Genomic DNA, 20,142 nt, shown 5'->3' with positions numbered 1-20,142 from the left:
ACCGCCGCAGCCGCCGCCGGGGCGCCCTTCGCGGCGCCGCCCAATCAGCGCGCTGCGCCGCCGGAAGCCCCGCCTCCTCTCTTCCTCCCCGCGGCCCGCCAACGCCCTCCCCCCGGCGCGGGCCGACCAATAGGAGCGCGAGCCGCCTGCCGGCTCCCACCAATCAGCGCGTCGGCGCGGGGCGGCGGGCCGCGGCCGTGGTATCCCTCCGCCGCTTGGTGTGCGCGCGCGCACCGCTCCGCCCGCGCGGCCCTTTTTCTCCCTCCGCCGCCGCCGCCGCCTCCCGCAGTACCCGGAGCGCCGCCGCCCCCCCCCGCCCCATCGCTCCCCTCCTCCCTCCCCTCCGCCGCTCCGGAGCCGCCACGCCGCCGCCATGGAGCTCATCACCATCCTGGAGAAGACGGTGTCGCCGGGTAAGGCCGCGCGGGTCGGGCCGGGCCGGGGGGGTGCGGCGCTCCCCGCTGTGTGGGCGCTCCCCCCCACCCCCCTCCCCCTCCCCGTTCCCGCTGACCGCCGCCCGCTCTCCCCCCCCCTCCCCCGCAGACCGCTCGGAGCTCGAAGCGGCGCAGAAGTTCCTGGAGCAGGCGGCGATCGAGAACCTGGTGAGTTCCCCTCCGCGCCGCCGCCATCGCGGCCCCCACCCCCCCCCGTTCCCCCCCCCATCCCCCACCTCACCCCCCCCCCCCACCTCTCCCGGTTCGGTCCCTCCCGCGCCCGCTCCTCTCGGCGCCAATGGCGGCGCTCCCGGCGGCGGCGGCGGCCAATGGGGGCGCGGCGGAGGGGAGCGGCCGGGCCATGTGCGGCCATAGCAGCGCCGGGGCCTTCCCGGGCGGGGCCGCGCGGGGCCGAGGGCTGAAAATACCGCGGGGAACGCCGCGATCTCCGCCCATCCCGGGGCTGCGCGGCACCGACCGGCGGTCGCGGGCGGCCCTCGGGGTCCTCCGGCGCTGCCGTTGCGCGGAGCTCCCGTTGTAGCGGGGGGGGCGTCGCGGGGAGGCGGCTGTGGCCCTATGGAGGGGGGACGCGTTGGGTTGGGCTGCCCCGGGGGGTCCCGGCGCTGGGGATGGGGGTTGGGGTCACACGGGGGGCTCTGAGCTGCCGTTTCTTCCCCCCCTCCCTGCGGGAGTTGACCTTAAAGCTGTGTTAAATAACCCGAAGGGGAAATGGGAAAGCATTCCCGGCGCTGTGGGGTTTTAGGGCTGCTCCTCTCGAGGCAGCGGCAGCAGCAATGTGTTCCTTTCAGCACCGTTCCTCACCTCTAACCCGGGCTCATCACGTGGGGTATCCCCCACCGGGGGGGGCAGCGCTCCATAGGGGCTGTGCTCAGAGCTGGGACCCCTCAGAGCCCCCCAACCCCCCCACCCCACAGTGCTCCATGCATCCACGCTTCCCAAACCTCTCCTATGGGAAAGCAATGGGTGATGGGGCAAAACCTCCCAGAGCGGTGAGCGCTGCCAAACGTTGCATCTCCTCCTCCTCCTGAAAGCAAAGCTGACCCTCCCCTCTTTCCCCCCCCAAAGGCAGCAATTCCCACTGCCCCCGGCCCTGTGTGCCCCTCACATCCCATTGCAGGGAGCTGAGGGCTGTGCTGGGTGCAGCTGCGTGCTGTATCCATACATATGGGGAAGCCAAAGCTTATGGCCGTTGTGCAGCTGTGCTCCCTGGGCAGGTTTCTTTGGGAGGCAGCAGAGCTGTCCCTGCAGCCGGATGGGTGCTCAGGTTTTGCTGCTGGGGGTTCTGCAGTGCCTCGTGTGTAAACCTGCTGCGTGCCCATGGGGTTTGGGTTCCGTGGGAGCCAGGTGGGTGTGGGTGCAGCAGCCCTCGCTTTGCACATCTCTGTGCCATGCACCGCGGAGAAGCAGAATGCCCGTTGTTGAGCTGGGCTGGGCTTTGGCCTTTCCCTCCAAGCAAGGGGACAAAGTAGCGGTGCTCCCCACCACGCTGGGCACCCCCAAGAGGTGCACATCCCAGCTCAGGACCCACGTGGGTTGTTCAGAGGATGCTCCGTGCAGGTGGGAGCTCAGGAGGCGGCGTTGAGTTGGGTGAGCCGATAGAAGCCAAGCAAAGCGCTGCCCTTTGGTGGGGGCTCTGGGTGGGGTTGGGTTGGGGTCTGGGTGGGGTTGGGTTGGGGTCTGGGTGGGGTTGGGTTGGGGTCTCAGCACCTTCCCCTCCTTCTCTCCTCCAGCCAACCTTCCTGGTGGAACTGTCCAGAGTGCTGGCCAACCCCGGCAACAGCCAGGTGGCGCGGGTGGCGGCCGGCCTGCAGATCAAGAACTCTCTCACCTCCAAGGACCCCGACATCAAGGCTCAGTACCAGCAGCGATGGCTCGCCATCGACGCCAACGCCCGCAGGGAGGTCAAGAACTACGTGAGTCCCTCCTTCCCCTTCTCGTCTGGCTCTGAGCCCGTTGAGTTCTCTTGGGGGGGTGATGCCCTCCCTGCCGTCTCTGCTGTGCTTCTTTGGTGCTCTGCTGTAATCTGTAGAAGCGTTGGGGTGAAAACCAGACGGGTGTGAGGCTGCTGCTGTTCCATTTGTCTTATGTAAATGCTCCTACAGAGGAGTATTTTGAATGGCACACTGCTGGAGCGGTGGGCACAGCTTCCCAGCTCGTTGTCTTCTGGTGGCCTTCTCCCATACAGGAGCAGCTTTGACTGCCCTCCAGTCCCTCGTGAATGCCTTTGAGCTGTGCTGTGTGAGCACACACATCTGCACAGGGCCCAGTGGACTTCACGAGCTGGTAGGATGTAGTCATAAACAGGCAAATCCCAAGCAGGGAGCAGCGTCCTGCTGTCTCTGCACAGGGGGGGCTCTGTCTGAGGACCCCTGAGCTACTTAGGGTAACCCCATGGCTTGCAGTGACACAAGTGGTGCCTGAGGTCTTTCACCTCATGGTGTGCATGGCTGGGTGTGGCTCTGTGTGGAGCTGATGCAAGTTTTATGCTTTATATGTTGGCTTTATCTTAACAGAGATATTTGAGTATGTATCTAGCAGGGTGAGGTTGGCTCATCCATACAGCTTTGTGCATTGGGGACAGAGAAAGGGGATCGTAGCTCCTGTTGGCATTGTAAGCTGCTGCGTTGTGTATTAAAGCTCACAGCATTGGGTTGCTGCTTTGGTGTCAAACTAAAGTAGAATCCTTTGTATCTTATTCAGCTGACACGTTTGGTGCTTCCCCTCAACAGTTCCCCATGGTGGGCTTTTCCTTCAGCTCTGGGCTGCCCATTGTTTCCATTGCTGCATTGAGTGACCGATGAAGGAGGGTTGATGAGATGGCATTGGTGGGGTCCCCGTGGGGCTGTTTGGGGTCTGATGCTGAACCTCTTCATCTGGGAGGGATTTGGGGAGAGGGGTTGTAACTGGTTTGGGATAACGGGAGGGATGGTGTTTCTTGGTGAGTGTTTGGTAAAGGGAGGGGTGTGCCTGGATACCGTGAAACCAGTGCCCCTCCCTTGTTAATTCTGAGAAACAGTTACATAAGTATGCAAAAAAAGCCATCTGATAGATTGCAAATCAGCAGAATAGAATGCAGTAGTTTTGTTTCTTTTCATCCCGCTGTAAGCAGCGTGGTGCTTGGGGTGACTTCCGAGCGCAGTTGGTTCACTTTGGTAGCTCTGCTCTGTGGCTGGAGAGGAGTTGTAGGGTGGGCTTCTGGTGTGTGGATATCAGCGGGAAGTTCTTTACCATGAGAGTGGTGAGGTGCTGGAACAGCTGCCCAGGGGGGCCGTGGATGCCCCATCCATCCCTGGAGGTGTCCATGGCCAGGTTGGATGGGCCCTGGGCAGCCTGGGCTGGTGTTGCCTATGGAGGTTGGTGGCCCTGCTGGTGGCAGGGGGGCTGGAGCTTGGTGATCCTTGAGGTCCCTTCCAACCCAATCCATTCTATGATGTGGCAGCAATCACAGCCATGACACCCTTCCTAAAGGGTCGACCGTGGCCGGGTTCATCCCATACATCACGGGGGAGAGCTGAGACATGGAGCGGCTTTGAGGAAGGGCTGCAATATATGTGTAGTATCACAAACCAGGTTGGGAGAGCCCGGTGCCTGGGCATGGAACCCAACACTGCTCTCTGCTCTCAGGTTCTGCAGACGTTGGGCACAGAGACGTACCGACCCAGCTCTGCCTCGCAGTGCGTGGCCGGCATCGCCTGCGCCGAGATCCCCATGAACCAATGGCCTGAGCTCATCCCCCAGCTGGTGGCCAACGTCACCAACCAGCACAGCACTGAGCACATGAAGGAGTCCACGCTGGAGGCCATTGGGTACATCTGCCAGGATATCGTGAGTACCTCTGGAGTGTGAGAGCTGTTCTGACCTCTCCCCGCTCCGCGTCTTCTGTTTGTGGCGCCTCTCCCTATGAGCCACGCTGCATCCTTTCCCTTCCTGCTTGTCCTGAGGATCTCCCTGCTAGCAGCAAACACACACGAATGGTGTCTGAAGGAGCTGACCTGCTTTTGCAGCACAAATCCAGGTCGCCTTTCAAAGTCGGCGTGCAGCCGTGGGGTGGGGAGAGGGTGCTGGTGGGAAACTGCAGTTTGTAAACCTTGCAGGTGAGTGGGGAGCTCCTCCACGTGGCTGAGGGATTGCTGACCTCCTTCCTTTTGCAGAAGGGGGTCTCTTTATCCTCATGGAAGGGGGTTTTGATGCAGGAATGGGCGCCTCTGGGAATCTTTTGGTCTCTGGGGCACCACTTGCAGAAGGTCTCCTGGTTTTTATCAGTGTTATTGGCAGCATCACCAGCAACACAGACTGCAAAAACCCTGTGCTGTCAGGGCTGCTGCTGGAAAACAAAGCTGGCTGCTGTGGCTTTGGTGCTGCTGAATGCTTTCAGTGCAGGGAGGCAGGAGGAGGAAATCCGTTTGGTGTATTGTCGGGCTGCAGGGGGCTGCTTTGCTCTCGAGTGTGTTTGGTTGCAGCCAAATCCATGCCCGTGTCCTGTGCCAGCAGGGCAGTCCCTGCTGCAGGAGGGATGGAGACAGCACGGAGCTCTTCTGGGAGGGATAGGAGCTGGGGTAAAGTGAGGAGCAGCAGGAGGGATGGAGGGCAGGTAGGGGGGGAAATGGGCAGAGCGGGGTGTGAGAGAGGATTGGAATCTCCCGTGTTTGTATTGTGGTGCTCCCAGTGGACAAAAGCCTTCTTGGCCTTCAGGTCTTACAATTTCTGCTCGTAGAGTTCAGACTTGTGTGGTGCTTTGAGGCATGGGGGAAGTTGTTTAACTGATGCGACTATCAATGCTGCTTTTAGGACCCAGAGCAACTTCAAGACAAATCCAATGAGATCCTGACAGCCATCATCCAGGGAATGAGAAAGGAAGAGCCCAGCAACAATGTGAAGCTAGCAGCTACTAACGCACTCCTGAACTCTTTGGAATTCACCAAAGCAAATTTCGACAAAGAGGTAAAGGGGGGAAATGGGAACAGCTCTTGGCTTTAAAGTGCATGGACAGAATCCATGGTCTGTGATGAGAAATCATGCACCACGCTGAGGTTTGATGCATAACCCCATTGCATCTGAGACTTGGATTCGTTTCCATGCAGCCATGCAGGGGCGTTGTCGTGATGCAGGGATGCTGTGGAAGTTTGCAGAGGTTCACCAATGGAAAAAAGAGGCATTGCTGAGGTTTTGGGGATGAGTTTGACCTGACTTTGGGCTGTTAGGTCTGCTTCCTAATCCAGCTCCACTCTGTAATGCTGCTGTGAGCGTTACCCGCTTGGATCAGCGCTTTCTTTCAAGTTGCATGGCAGCAATCCAGTGTGCATTGCCTCTGGGAACGGCTGGGGGAGGAAGGCCTGCAAGCCTTCAAAACAGGGGCATCTATTATGGGGTGGCTTTTTGCTTTCCTTTATTTGGATGAAGGTTATCCCTCAGGACCCTACCGGGGGGTGGATGGGAAGGTGGAATGAAGGTTTGAACCCTCAGCTTAGCAGGTCTTTTAATGGAAGCCTTTCCCAGACTCCTACCCTGCAGGTGGGGATGGGGATCAGCTCACAATTGTCTGCTGGGCTTTTCTGTGTCCTTAACACCGTTCAGAATGGATTGGGGTTCCCACTTAGGGGGAGAAAGGGTTCCAAATCCTGCAGCGGATGCTCACCTGTACGTGTGTAGAAGTGTTGTATGAGGGATTGTAGTGATCCAGGCTCAAAACGTGCGTTCTCCATAGGAAGGCTTGCACAGTTTTCAGAGCTTTTTGTGTTCTAATGTTCTTTTGTTTCTTCTTCAGTCTGAAAGGCACTTTATTATGCAAGTAGTCTGTGAAGCAACGCAGTGTCCGGATACGAGGGTGAGTGGAAACTGAAGGATACGGTGATGGCTGAAAAGTGCTCTGATTTCTGTCACTGTTCCCATCTTGGGAAGCTGAACTGAACTGGTAGCATCACAACGAGCAGCAGTAACAGTGGGCTGTTCAGAAGTGGATGGGGATGCAAGTTCCCAAACACAATGAGTTTCATCCTTAGTGTTAGGAGCAGTAAACTGCTCAGGGGATTTAAGTTGCAGAGACCTTTCTGGGTATGGAGTAAATGGCATTGGTGGAAGGGCTGGGATGTTGGGCTGGGATGCTGGGCCTGGGAAGGCCACAGCTGCACTTGTTTCTGTGAGGGCTCTGATCACATCTCGGGTCCATTCTGTGCTCTGGCAGGTACGAGTGGCTGCCTTACAGAACCTGGTGAAGATCATGTCCCTTTATTATCAGTATATGGAGACGTATATGGGTCCTGCACTTTTTGCTGTGAGTACTTGGACTTCTTACATACAGTCATCCGAACTCCACCTGCGCTGCTTTGTCTTCCTCTGGGAGGAAACATTTGCTTACATCCTTGACTTGTTTTTCTCTGGCTCTGTTTGTGTGCTGCCAATGCCTCTTCCCCAGCAAAGCCCCTAAAAGCAACGCTGAGACCCCCAGGTGTGGGGCAGCGCAGACTGTGCTGGGTTTGCTCAGCAGCCCTGCCTGGGGGGCTGGTATGGCACGAGGAGGTTGTCCTCAGGAACTGTGCCGTGGCACCTGATTTCAGATGATGGAGAGCCTTGGGGTGTGTGTGCGAGGAGAAACCATGTGCTAAAAGGTTCTTCTTTTCCCCCCCTCTCTTTCTCGTTCCTAAAGATAACTATTGAAGCGATGAAAAGTGACATAGATGAGGTGGCTCTACAGGGAATCGAGTTCTGGTCAAACGTGTGTGATGAGGAGATGGATCTGGCTATAGAGGCATCAGAGGTGAGCTTGCAATGCCTGTGATATTGTCTTTGGGAGTGCTGCAGTCATGGTTTAACGACGCCTGGAAGCCCTGCTGTTCTCTGTAGCTCCTGCTACTGAATGAGAAGCCCCCCTCAAGCCCCTCGTGTGGCAGTCCTGGTCTGTGATGAGACACCATGCACCACTCTGATGCTCCGTGATGCATGACTGATAGAAGCTGAGACCTGGGGCTGCACGGAGCCCACGAGGCGTGTTGGCTCTGCAGGGAGCAGCTTGGCTTCGAGCTGCTGGCTTGGTTCTGGCAGCTGTCTCACCCAGCACTCAGCTGGGATTGATTTGTTCTGCTGCTGAAGGTAAACGTGAAGCTTGGAGTTGAAGTTGCACGGGGGCCGCTGTCCATAACCCCCTTCCATAACTCGTTGCTTTCAGCGTAGCTCGAACACAACCTGTCCTCCTTCCCAGATCAGATGAGGACGAGCTGCCTTTTTAACCAACCAAACGGTTCTCATGCCAACCTGGCTGGGAATCACAGCAACTTGAGGTTAAGATTTCCTGACAGCTTTGATGAGAATACGCTGTGACAAAGAGGTGCTGGTTTCCTGAAGATGGTACATGACAGCTACCTGATTTCTCTTTAGCATTCCAGAGTCGAGTTAAGCTCCTGTAAGGTTCACCTAAATACACATTAAGCATGTACAGCAGGCACAGTGCAGCACTGGGAAGCTCCCGTTGTCCTGAATTTCTTGGAGCTGTTGCTGTGTTAGGATGGCATCCTGGGCTGCTGCAGTGTGTTCTGTGTTGGAGGGAGAGTTTCTGGGTTTACCCACTGTCTGTGCCTGGTGGGCTCTGCATTTACGGGCTCTGCTCCTGGGGTCTGTTAAAGACACAGCAGCATTGTCCTATTCTGACGTGGGAAAGATGGATTGCATTCTATATAATGCATTATTCCTGACTTAAGCACCAAATCATGGGATGAAAGTGACGATTCCCCCTCGCAGTGGATGGGCTGGGGATGAATTTGGGGTGCTGATCCCCATGCAGATGCTGTTGGCTTAAATCAGTGGCACAGATCAATAAGAGCTTAAACTTTGAAGGCCTCCAGATGAATCATATCCATCTTTAAAAGCAGCTAAATATATATTTGTGTTGCCTGCCCAAAATAGCAAGGATAAAAGGACAGCCAGCATGTAGGTTCAGCTCGTATGCAGGAGGACCTCTTGCTTTTCCTGCTTGGGGTCACTTGTTAATCATACAGAACTGAAAATATTTCTGTTTGTGCCATGTGAGGAGAAGCCCTTTGTGTGTCTGGAATGGCACATTGAGCTGTGCTGATGGAATATATGCAGGGTGTCCTTGAGGGCAGTGTGTGTTGTGGTAACTTGGTGCTGGGAAGCAGAGGGAAGCGTGCAGAAGAGAGCCTATATCTGCTGGCTGGTAGATGTGGTGCCTGTGTGGCTGCTGAGAGTTGTGTTGTGTGTTTCCTTGCAGGCAGCAGAGCAGGGGAGGCCTCCGGAGCACACGAGCAAATTTTATGCTAAGGGAGCACTGCAGTATTTGGTCCCAATTCTAACACAGACATTAACAAAACAGGTGAGTTGCAAAATGCCTGCTGTGTATCCAGAGGTGGGGGGGGGGGGAAACCCAGCAAAATAAAAGCACCGCTGAGTTCAGTTCCACGCTGTGGGACAGCAGTGCTGCTCCTGCACATAACAGCAGTCACCAACACGTTTGTATTTATGATTTCTGGAGGGGTTTGTATCCTTCTCTGTATTCCTCGTGAGTCAAACCAACATTCAGTTTGCATTGTTGGAGATTCAGTGTCTGGGATTCCTGAGCTTTGCATCCCCAGCTCTGAGGTCTCTGTTTATTTAGTAGGTGCTGAGCGGCTGCACTGGGGATGTGTTTGTGCTCTGTTCCACAGCCTGATACAAATGAATGGAGTCACTTGCTACAGCAGGTCTAGTTAGAAAATAGAACTGTTAATTAAGCTGTACAGGGTGGAGTTTTGGCTCCCTGTGATGAATTAGGGAAGCGCTGTGAAAATGCTCTCAGTGATTGCAGGGGAATCGTTTCCCTGCTTCTCCATTTCCATCTGCTTGGGTGCAGAGGGTTACATTGCAAGCGATGGTTAAAAGGGGAAGGATAAAGCACAGAACCTGGGCTGCCTCTCTGCCAGAGGTGGAACTCTCACTTCTAAACCTGAATTGACCCCTAAATATAACACCTGGCAACGGGGCAGTGCTGCCTGCAGTGGGATGGCATTGCCTGTGAGTGGGAAGGGATGTTTTTCCCCAGGCTGATGGGTGCTGTTCTCCTCCTAGGATGAAAACGATGATGATGATGACTGGAACCCCTGTAAAGCAGCAGGAGTCTGCCTCATGCTCCTGGCGACCTGCTGTGAAGATGACATTGTTCCTCACGTGCTGCCCTTTATTAAAGAACACATCAAAAACCCAGACTGGCGATACAGAGATGCAGCTGTGATGGCTTTTGGGTGCATTTTGGAAGGACCAGAGCCTAACCAGCTCAAACCACTAGTTATACAGGTGAGGTGATTGTGAGGCTTGTGGGCAGAACCTCTGATTTGTTCGAAGGAGGACTCATGGTTTGTACGTTGTTCTTAGTCTGGGAAGATGCTGAAGGCTGTCTGCTTTACGTATCGTATCGTAGAATGGCCTGGGTTGAAAAGGACCACAATGATCATCTGGTTTCAACCCCCCTGCTGTGTGCAGGGTCACCAACCACCACACCAGGCTGCCCAGAGCCACATCCAGCCTTGGAACATGATCGCGTTTTAGGGAGGTCTGGGTAACAGCAGGGCAGGTGGTTGGCTTACACAGCCCAGGGTTGCAGGAGCTCCGGATGCTTTGGTTCTCAGCACATGCCCACTGGGGAATAACTTTAAGGTATCAGAATGATGCTCTCCCTGGATCTAGGTGATCTTCCTTGCTGCCCCAGGCTCAGGTCAGGCAGCCCATCGATAACATTAAAACTAGAAACAGTGACAAATTCCTATTCCCTCATACTGCTTACGCTCACACCTTTCTCCTGACCACGATTATCTCTCAGGCAATGCCGACTTTAATAGAGCTGATGAAGGACCCCAGCGTCGTGGTTCGAGACACAGCAGCCTGGACCGTGGGCAGGATCTGTGAGATGCTCCCTGAGGCAGCCATCAATGACATTTACCTCGCCCCACTGCTGCAGTGTCTGATCGAGGGCCTGAGCGCCGAGCCCCGGGTGGCCTCCAACGTGTGCTGGGTAAGGCAGACCCTTTGCTTTTGCTGCTGAGAAGTTCCTGTGAGTGAAGGGAAGCAGCTCGTGCTGGTATGCAGGCACACAGGTTGATGCTTGCACACTTGCATGGGTGGCAGAGATGACTCCTGAATCGGTCATCCAGCAAACACGGCTCTTGTTGTTATCTCATGACTGTTCTGTGGCTCTGATAGGCAAAACGAGGGAAGAAAAGTATTTCAAGTAGACCAACTGTAATATTACCAAGTGTAAAATTGCTCTAAGCTTGAAAGGGTTGTGGAAGCTGTCCATGATAATGGGTGTGTTGAGACATGACTGAATTCCAGACATACTGGGCTTTAGTGTTTCCTTGGGACAGCTGAGCTGCCCATTGCTTCTTAGGGAAACAGTCCACCTTGCTTCCCATCACCTAAGCTCACTTCAGAAGTGGTTTCTGAACTCTGTTGGAGGAGAATGAAGTTCTCTCTTCCCTGACAGAGCTGCATTCCCTTGGGTTAATATCAGCTGTATCATCTTGATGGGTGGGTACTACCAAGCAGCATCGCTGTCCTCCCCCCATAAAGAGGCTGTGTCCCTTACTGCTTTCCATAGGAATTCAGCTGCAGGTGGGTGTCTGCACATCAGAGCAACCCTTAGGAATGATAGGATCCATTCTCTTGGTATTACAGAGGTTTGAAGACTTCAAGTCAGCATGGGAGCTTCTCCCTGTTCTGTTGCTCCTGGCAGACATCCACGTAGCTGTGGCTGTTGTTGGGCAGGTGATGACCAGCATGTGTCTTTAGATGGCAGTGACAGTAAGGGATCTCTCAGCTTTCTTTAATCCAGCCATCTCAGAGCTGTTACCATCAGTCTGCAGCCTTTTTTAAGCTAGGATTTTAACATGTGACGAGAACAGGTCCCGTCTACCTGCCCAGCACCAACAGCCTATGCAGTCCAGGCAGTCTGCCTCTGTTGGGTTGCTGGGACCAGCAGCAGCATGCAGGCAGCTGGCTGTCGCAGCATGACTTGCTGTTGTGTTTCCTTTCACATCTTCCAGATCCTCACCGCTCCTGCACCCGAGTTGAGCACCCTGAATAATGATGGGCTCATAAGGGAGCTGTTTGCCCTGCACCTGTTTGTACGGCTGGGATGTGTGTTTCTGGACATGTGGGAGTCGAGTCATTGGGTAACAGGAATGGTTGTTGTGTGTTCCAGGCCTTCACTAGTCTTGCTGAAGCTGCCTATGAAGCTGCAGATGTAGCTGATGATCAGGAAGAACCAGCAACCTACTGCTTATCCTCTTCATTTGAGCTAATAGTTCAGAAACTTCTGGAGACCACAGATAGGTAACGTTAACCCAGCTGGCCTGAGCTACACACTGATGCCTCTCCTTTGTTTTTTACCCCTTCTCCTTAAGGCTTTGGTCTTCCTTCTCTTGCAGCGTTGGTCTGAATGATGTTTTGTAAGAATTGGGCTTTCTGGCATAGTGTCCTTTTCCAAACTAAGCTGAAATATAAATAGACAAGGCAAAATGTTTTCTCAGTTCTGCAGATGCAAAAGTAAGGCTCGTGTTGAAGTCCTGTTCTGCTCTCAAGGTCATGTAAGGGATTTTGACAGCTCTGCAGTTCAACTTTTGGGTCGGTTTTGATCCTTCAGCTGAAGCCCTTTGCAGGTTAAGCTCTTAAATGGGGTTCCTGTCTGAGCAGTTTGGAGTCTGAACTCACTTTGTGTCTCGTTCAGTTGCAGCCAGCAGTGCAGTGTCTGCCTCAGGGCTCTGAGATCCATCAGGCACCTCAGAACAGATCTCAGCTGTCTCTGTTTCCAGCTGAACTCCATCCCTGATGGCTCAGAGGGATGTGGGGAGGTCTCCATGGGCACCGCTCACCTCCTGACACCATTCCTTCCCAGGCAGGGTCACATCACACAGCAATGTGTGGCTCTGGGCTGCGTGCTGCTCCTGGGCTCACTGTCTGACTGAAGATATTGGAAGTCATTATTAATAGCAAATTAAATTAAAAAAAAAACAAAAACCAAAACAAAAACAAACATCCAAAAATGGCTTTGCAAATTTCATTTACTTTCAAATCTTGGAATGGAGAGAGGCTCATTGCAGCACTGAAATATAAGCTCTCGCCAGTCTGCTAAAAAAGAGTGTTTCGAAGCTTGCTGGGAGCTGCAAATGCATTCCTTCTGTTCCAGGCCTGATGGACACCAGAATAACTTGAGGAGCTCTGCATACGAAGCTCTGATGGAAATAGTGAAGAACAGTGCCAAGGACTGCTACCCTGCTGTCCAGAAGACAACGTTGGTCATCATGGAACGGCTTCAGCAAGTGCTGCAGATGGAGGTAGGAGGGTGTGGGGTTTGAGCCCTGGCTGTGGGTTGCATGAGGTCGTTGCTGGCTGTGCATCCCCTGGCATCCAATGTGCTGTGTGTTTTGATGGGCAGGTTGGATGTATAAAGCTTATGAGTGGTAGCTCTCACCTTAAATTGGAAGGAACGTGTATTTAAAATGGGTTTTCTGCCTTTCGTATTGCTGCTGAGATCTGCTGGGTTTGCGTGGACCATGAGAAAAGTGTTCTATATTTGGGGTTCTGTTCTTTCTTTGCAGTCTCACATCCAGAGCACTTCAGACAGAATCCAATTCAATGATCTTCAGTCTCTCCTCTGTGCTACTCTCCAGGTGAGCTCCTCATTCCTGCTTTGTGGTTATGGGGAGGAGGTTTGGGGGTGTTAAAGATTGGCTCTTACATTGGCTTCGGGGTGAACAATTGCTCTGCTTGGCACCAGCAAAAAGCTCTGCAACAGATTTAATTTGTTCATCTGCCTCTTGTGGTTGGTGTTCTTATTTAAAACGGCGCTAATTAAAATGCACTAAGTGTCCTTGAAATTAAACATCTGGTAATGAACACCCACGTGGCTTGGAGCGTTAGCACACTTCAGCTCCTCTCCTCTCCTTACAAAGTGCACTGAAAACAGCCACTTTTCTCCCAGAATCTCCACCAGATCATCCTGCTGAAAGCACAGGGTGCCCAGCATTGAAGCTTTGCTGTTTGGCACTGCAGGAAGGTGGGATGGACTGGGAGCCCTCTGCATATGGAGCCTTTCCTTTTGGCACACTGTGACCTCTTCTGCCTCTCTTTCCTTCTGGAGGCCGAAGTGGAGGTTGCATGTGTGGAATTGAACTGCTAGCTTTAATTTGTAAACAGTTTTGTTCATTATCACAGCAAGTGAGCACCGAGTGCTTCCAGCAGGAGATGCTTAATGCCACGAAGCCAGAAGTTAACAGGAGCGAAACACACCGTCTTGTTGTGTGGTGTTTCCAACAGAAGAGAGAAATGGTTCTGAGCATCCAACAGGAGGGAGCAAAATTGATAATATTGGAAAGCAATGGGAGAATTGAGGCCTGTTGTTGGAACAGCCAAACTCCGTGGCTTTGCTTTTCCAAACAGGGTCACTCTGGTCTTGAGATGAATGTTTTTGCTCTGCATTGTTTGTGAGTTTGCTCTCTGCTCGTTCTAGAGAGGCTCAGCTGCAGTTGGCTGTAAAGATGTGCTGTGCCTTGGACTAACAACCAGTATCTCTGACATGCAATCTGTGGTGCATGAGCAGAGCTTCCACGCCACCTGTAATTGGCAGTAAGACATCACAGTGGCGTTGCTGTGATTTGAGAAAGGCTTTTTTTCTTTTAATGCAGGGCCGAATTTGGGCCGGCCACACGTAATGCCAGCTTACAAAAGGGAACCTGCAGAACAGCCTATGCAGCAGGAACAGTAAATTCAGCTCGTTCTGTAGCTGGGAAACGGAGCGCAGCTAAAAACGAATGGGACTCTGCGCTCACACTGACAAAGCATATTTCTGCAGCAGCAGAATTGAAACAGCAGCTTTGCTTTCAGCAGCCCAGCACGCTCAGAAGCATTCAGAGAGGTGGAGGCGTAATTCAGCTGAGCGTGCACGGAAGCAATGATGGTCTTTCTCTCTCTTCCCTTTCCTGCTTCAGAACGTCCTGCGGAAGGTGCAGCACCAGGACGCCTTGCAGATCTCAGATGTGGTGATGGCATCTCTGCTGAGGATGTTCCAGAGCACGGCGGGCTCAGGGGGTGTGCAGGAGGACGCCCTGATGGCAGTCAGCACCCTGGTGGAAGGTTGGTGCCATGCTGGGGTTGGGGAGCAGGGCTGGGTGCAGCCTGGCTGCTGCCTGCTCTTATTGAGCATGGAGTTCAAAACAAACCCCAAGCACCACACTCGGTTCCTGCTTCTCCTCAAGGTATGGTTTTGACAGCGCAGCTTGCCACATCTGTCACCGAAGCCCTGAGTCTGCTGGATTATTCTGGGCTGTGTTTCTTGAATGAATAGCTCGCTTTCTGTTAATAACGTGGTTACAATGCAAATTCTGCCAGGAGAAAGGAGGAGCGCTGCTGTGTGCAGCGCTGAGCACAACGGGAACCTGCTGCCTTCCAGGGCTGAGCTTATCTGAATGATTCACACTTGCTGCTGCTGCTGCCTGAGACCCATTGCTGCTTTGGGATGTTTTCTCAATGGTCAATTTAAAGTCATTGTTCTTATTTGAAAGAAATCTGCAGTGTGGCCATGGTCAGCATTAGAGTGAGTCAGAGCTGGTGAAATGAAATCAAATGGGGTTGTGGCAGCCTGGGCAGCCTGAGCTGGTGTTCAGAGGCTGTGCTGGAGCCTGGGGGGAGCACAGCACTGTGTGGAGGCAGAGGTGATGCTGAAATCCTGGCTGTGTCTGCACTGCCCGCGGCTTCTCCAGTAAAAGCCACTGCCTGTTGCAGTGGGCACACAGGGCAGTCTGCTGGCACAGCAGGGCTGGGTTTGTCTTGCAGGAGCTGCTGCTTCCCCGTGCTCCAGGGAGCAGCTCTGTGCCCTCAGCCCTCTGCAGAGCCCGCTGCTGGGTTTGCCTGAGGGCGCTGGGGAGCAAATGGGAAGGTTCAGAAGGAGCGGCGTGGGCTGGGCAACAGGCAGAAAGGAAACCTGTCCTCCTGAGACACAGAGGCCTTTTTGCTTTGGATAGATAGGTTTGTGGAATCCCAGTGACACAAGCGGGGTGGAGAAGGTAGGAGTTGGAGGAGGAGAAGAGTGGACTTTGCAGCGTGAAGGAAATGTTTCACTTGAGTTCTTTAATCTCGCTGAAAGATGAACATCCTAAGGAAGGCCCTGCTTGAACTGTGCAGCTCTGAATGAAGAAGTGGAGCACCTGTTCCCAAAAGAAGGGCATTTCAGCTGCAGGGAAGTGGTGTGGGAAGGCTCAGAGCTTTTGGCTGATGCAGAGCTCTGCAGGGTGTGTTGGGCAGGGAGCACTCAGCATCCTTCTGAGCGTGGGGATGGGGTTGTTTGTCTTCAGAAGCCTCAAAGGATGGAGTTCTCTGGATCATTTTAGTCCCCATGTGTGCACTTCAGCAGCGTTCAGCTTTTGTGCAGTGCCTACTGGAGAATTGATTTGCTGTGCAGAATGCAGGCGCTGGTTTTAGGTGGAGGATACGGTGGGTTTCTGTTTTGTTGAATTCCATCAAACTCATGGGGCAGGTTGGGAGTTCTTTTCTCTAACAGGGGTATTTTCCATGTGCAGTCTTAGGTGGAGAGTTCCTGAAGTACATGGATGCCTTCAAACCGTTCCTTGGCATTGGACTGAAGAACTATGCTGAATACCAGGTAGAGGTCAAAGCAGGCAGCCCCATGCTTGCAGTCTCCACACTGTCATCTGCTCTCAGGTGCTGAGTTCAGCAGGTGTGCATCTGTAAAACACCACAGCTTTTGGTGGTGAAGTGCAAATCGGAGTCCCGTGGATTTCTCTCTAATTACTGCCTGCACACACACATTCAGGCTCTCTTAATTCAGCAGAAGGCCTTCATTGGCTTTACACCTGGATTTTCACAGTGGTGGCTTGGGAGTTGCTCTTGATGAGGAGAGAGGTTGCTGCCAGCTGTGGTGCTTGCTGCAGGGTGGGTGTTGGGCCCTCCCAGCTGCTGAGCTGGGCAGCATTGGTTCTTATTGCTGGCACTGGGACCTCCTGCCCTCCCCATTGGTGATGTGTGCTCAGCTCTTCCACAGCTCGATGTAAATGGTTAATAACGTTAAAAAGGGCTCATCAGCTGTCATGAGGGTTGTTACTGCTGGTGACATTAATGCCCACAGAGTGTCACCACTACTCAGTGCTTTAATTTAATAAGCTGATGCTGTGAGGATGGAGAGTGGAAGCCTGACTCACGGGGTGGGTGTCTGACTTGCCGTTCTATTTGCAGGTCTGTCTGGCTGCAGTGGGCCTGGTTGGTGACTTATGCAGAGCCCTGCAATCCAACATCTTGCCTTTCTGTGACGAGGTTATGCAGCTGCTCTTGGAGAACTTGGGGGTGAGTGTTTACCTTCTCATTAGTGGTTAGTAACAGTTGGCTTGCACGCTGAGGAAAAAGTGGGAGGTGGGAGAAGCTGAAGTGCTAGGCGTGCTCTGAAGATCTCGTGTTTGACAACTGTGTCACTTAGTGTTTGAATGGAATCCAACTCTCGTTGAGGATAAGGATTTACATTTCGAGTGAAGGTCGTGGTTTATTAGCTCCTCCTCTTAGGGAAGTGTAGCTAAATGTAACGGTGCTGAAATCTGTTCCAGAATGAAAACGTTCATAGGTCTGTGAAGCCACAGATTCTCTCTGTGTTTGGAGATATCGCCCTTGCTATTGGAGGAGAATTCAAGAAGTACCTGGATGTTGTACTGAATACCCTCCAGCAGGCTTCCCAAGCACAGGTTGATAAGGTAAGGCAGCCGTGTGCTCTGTGGTTGGTTCAAATGGTGAGTGAGTGAGGACTGTGTGCTCTGCTGAGGGCACTGCTGACGTGGTGCTCTCCTGCTGCCTTTCAGTCGGACTACGATATGGTGGATTACCTGAATGAGCTGAGGGAGGGCTGCCTGGAAGCTTACACGGGCATCATTCAGGGATTGAAGGGAGACCAAGAAAATGTGCACCGTAAGTACCCGTGGTAGTTTCTTTTGTGTGTTTGTGTGTGGTTGGAATGATGAAGGCAGATAGGAGAGCCTGCTTGGACAGGGCTCCTTTTGCAGTTGTTGTCACTTCCGTGGGCACATCCTTGTTAATTCCTTCATGGGCACATCCTTGTTAATTCACTTCTGCGTGGTAGGGAGCGCTCAGCTGCCCATGTAGGGGATGAGCTTAGAGCCCTTCCTTGTGGTTTATCCTCCTTTGGCATCATGTGCTCCTTCCCTGTGTGAGAGCTCCGAGTTTGGCTGCCCAGGAGCACACAGGAAGGCCTTGTGAGAGGCAGACTGTTAAACATGAACTGTGTTTCACCCTGCTATAATGAGGCTCTTCTCTTTCAGCGGATGTGATGCTGGTGCAGCCCAGAGTAGAATTTATTCTGTCTTACATTGACCACATTGCTGGAGATGAGGATCATACAGACGTAGTAGTGGCGTGTTCTGCTGGACTGATAGGGTGAGCATCCTGATCCCTTGTGAACGCTGGCAGCGTGTTCGTTAGGTAGAATTCTGTGCATCAAATGCATCTGAAGCTGCTTTTTTATGGCTGAAGTGTTTGTCACCAGTTCTGGGTTCTTCAGTCTGGTGCCACACGTTTAGCTGAAGGTGTAAAGCAGACAACATAAGTGAGGTCCTTAACTGGGAGGGTGAGAAGCAGCAGTAGTGACGAGTGGAAGTGGTGCATGTTACAGAAGTTCCAGCTCCAGGATTTGTCAGGGATGACCTGCCTTTAAAAGCAAAGCACCCGCACCTTTAGGTGTGGAGGAGCTCAGGTCAGGGCTGGATTTAGGTGGAGAGCCAAGGAGATTGAATGTCTCCCTTTAGTCACAATTAAGAGAACCTCAGTTGTGCCACTGCTGCAATGAGTGACCACATGCAGCGTTTCATAAAGGACCTGAGCTGTGAGTCAGATTTCTTCCAGCTAGCAAGAGCTGATCAGAGTGGCATTGGCACACCTGTTTGTGGCACTCAGCCTCAAAGCCTCTCTTGCTTCTTCAGGGATTTGTGTACAGCGTTTGGAAAAGATGTACTGAAATTAGTAGAAGCTAGACCCATGATACATGAACTGCTAACTGAAGGAAGAAGATCCAAGACGAACAAAACAAAAACCCTTGCTACCTGGGCGACTAAAGAGCTGAGAAAACTGAAGAATCAAGCTTGGTAAGGGCTAACACCCACCTCCTTTTCATGTTGCATGATTACAAAATTGGCTGGGCTCCTGAGCCTGAATGAGATGCTGCACAAAAGCCTTGTTCTCGAGAAGGTTGTTCTTAATTTATTTCCCTGCCAACAAGCCCTGGCTGGGATCTTGCACATCGGGAACAAATGCAAACAGCAAAACAGTGAACTGAGTTTGACAAGAGCAGATGCAGACTTGGGGGCTCTGTGTGCTGTGAGGTGTGCTGTCCTCGCTGAGCAGCAGCCCCAGAGGTGGCAGACGAGCCCCGCGTGCTCTGCAGCGCTGCTGAAGCAGCTTTGAAAGAAGCAGGTTGTTGAGAAGGGACGTGACAGTGCACTGCAGCTGTTACCCTCCGAGTTCCCATTGTCTGCTTTAGGTCTGTGCTCTGTGCAGCTTTGCTGGTATCTCACTGCCTGTACGCAGGACGTTGCACACGTTTGGTTTGATTCTAACTGCACCTTTCTGCTTTGCAGATCTGTTACCATCGGGATGACACCTGAGACCCCCACTGGAAAAATCTCCAATTTTTTTTCAAAAGGAAAAAAAAAAACCCAACAAAACAAAACAAAAACCAACAAAACAACCAACCAACAACAAAAAAAAAACCAACCAACCAACAACCCGGAAGTGAGGAGTGTGCACGGATGCTGAATGCTTGGGAGTGAGAGGATGATGAGTGAGTGAGGCTTGAAACACACCACATAGAAAACCCCGCCACGGCAACAGCAGCAGCAGCGCTGTTTAGCGAGCTGAGCACTGATTTGCGTCGAAAGCCTTGGCCTCCTTGGTCGTCTTCTGGAGTGGGAGCACCGGGCTCTGCTTGGCAATGGGCAGCCCCTTCCGACAGCGTGGGGTCGGCGTCCCCGGGCTGCTCAGCAGAAGGGGAAAGAGAGAGAGAGAGAGAGAGAGAGATGGGAGCCGACCTCCATCCATCCATCCGCCCGCGGTAACCTCGGCCACGCGATGCTGTCGGTGCACGGGATGTGAGGAGGGAGGGGTGAAGGATTTTCAGTCTAAGAGTGAGTGTGTGTGAATGAGGCGGTATCTCCACATTCTCGGCTTCGAGTCATTGCAGTTGATCTTTCTTTTTTTTTTTTTCCCCCTCCCCCCCCCCCCCAAAAAAAAAAGAAAAAAGGAAAAAAAAAAAAAAAACCTTATATATATCTTGGGGTTAGCTGTTGCATTTCATGAACTAACCGAAGTTTTCAGTCTACTGATGCAGCGTAAGAGATGTAAAAAGTAAGAGAGGAGAAAAAAAAAAAAAGGAAAAAAAAAAAAAGAAAATGGGGAAAAAAAAAAAATAACCCCACAAAATAAAAGGAAAGTCGCTCCTTTAGGGCTTTTTATTTTGGGGGAAACACTGACGAATGTTCAGAGCTCCCATCCCCAGCCGTGCTTTTCATGACCCCGTTTCATCCAAGCGCCTTTCCTTCCTTAATATTGTTCAACTGTGAATGTAGAAATGGGGGAGGGGGGGGGGGGGGGGGGGGGGGAACAAACAAGCAAAAACTCTTGCGTTATAGAGGGTGTAGAA

At 52.8% G+C, this 20,142-nt stretch overlaps 1 protein-coding gene across 2 annotated transcripts; it reads left to right on the top strand.

The window, feature by feature from the left end:
• Positions 1-191: 191 nt before the first annotated feature.
• Positions 192-20,094, top strand: KPNB1 (karyopherin subunit beta 1). 2 transcript variants are annotated; one of them, XM_046904459.1, is made up of 23 exons: positions 192-298; positions 364-413; positions 544-602; positions 2,186-2,368; positions 4,080-4,280; positions 5,244-5,396; positions 6,220-6,279; positions 6,637-6,726; positions 7,099-7,209; positions 8,677-8,778; positions 9,510-9,734; positions 10,258-10,449; positions 11,638-11,768; positions 12,622-12,769; positions 13,034-13,105; positions 14,423-14,567; positions 16,010-16,092; positions 16,683-16,790; positions 17,045-17,188; positions 17,294-17,399; positions 17,771-17,885; positions 18,428-18,589; positions 19,082-20,094. In XM_046904459.1, coding segments are annotated over exons 2-23 (2,631 nt in total). In that variant the 5' UTR covers positions 192-298; positions 364-373; the 3' UTR covers positions 19,083-20,094. The 2 variants fall into 2 exon arrangements, with proteins under 2 accessions (XP_046760415.1, XP_015154959.1); XM_015299473.4 differs by having other exon boundaries at positions 192-413.
• The last annotated feature ends 48 nt before the right edge of the window (positions 20,095-20,142 follow it).

The sequence above is a fragment of the Gallus gallus genome, chromosome 27 (assembly GCF_016699485.2).
Source record: "Gallus gallus isolate bGalGal1 chromosome 27, bGalGal1.mat.broiler.GRCg7b, whole genome shotgun sequence".
Taxonomy (NCBI): Eukaryota; Metazoa; Chordata; class Aves; order Galliformes; family Phasianidae; genus Gallus; species Gallus gallus.
Note: the sequence above shows the minus strand (reverse complement) of the source record. Positions and strands in the feature narration are given on the sequence as shown.

Coding starts and splice junctions, on each gene's coding strand:
- KPNB1 (XM_046904459.1), top strand. CDS start 374: ATGGAGCTCATCACCATCCTGGAGAAGACGGTGTCGCCGG. Junction 14,568..16,009: donor AGTCAGCACCCTGGTGGAAG/GTTGGTGCCATG, acceptor TTCCATGTGCAG/TCTTAGGTGGAGAGTTCCTG. Junction 16,093..16,682: donor AGAACTATGCTGAATACCAG/GTAGAGGTCAAA, acceptor TTCTATTTGCAG/GTCTGTCTGGCTGCAGTGGG.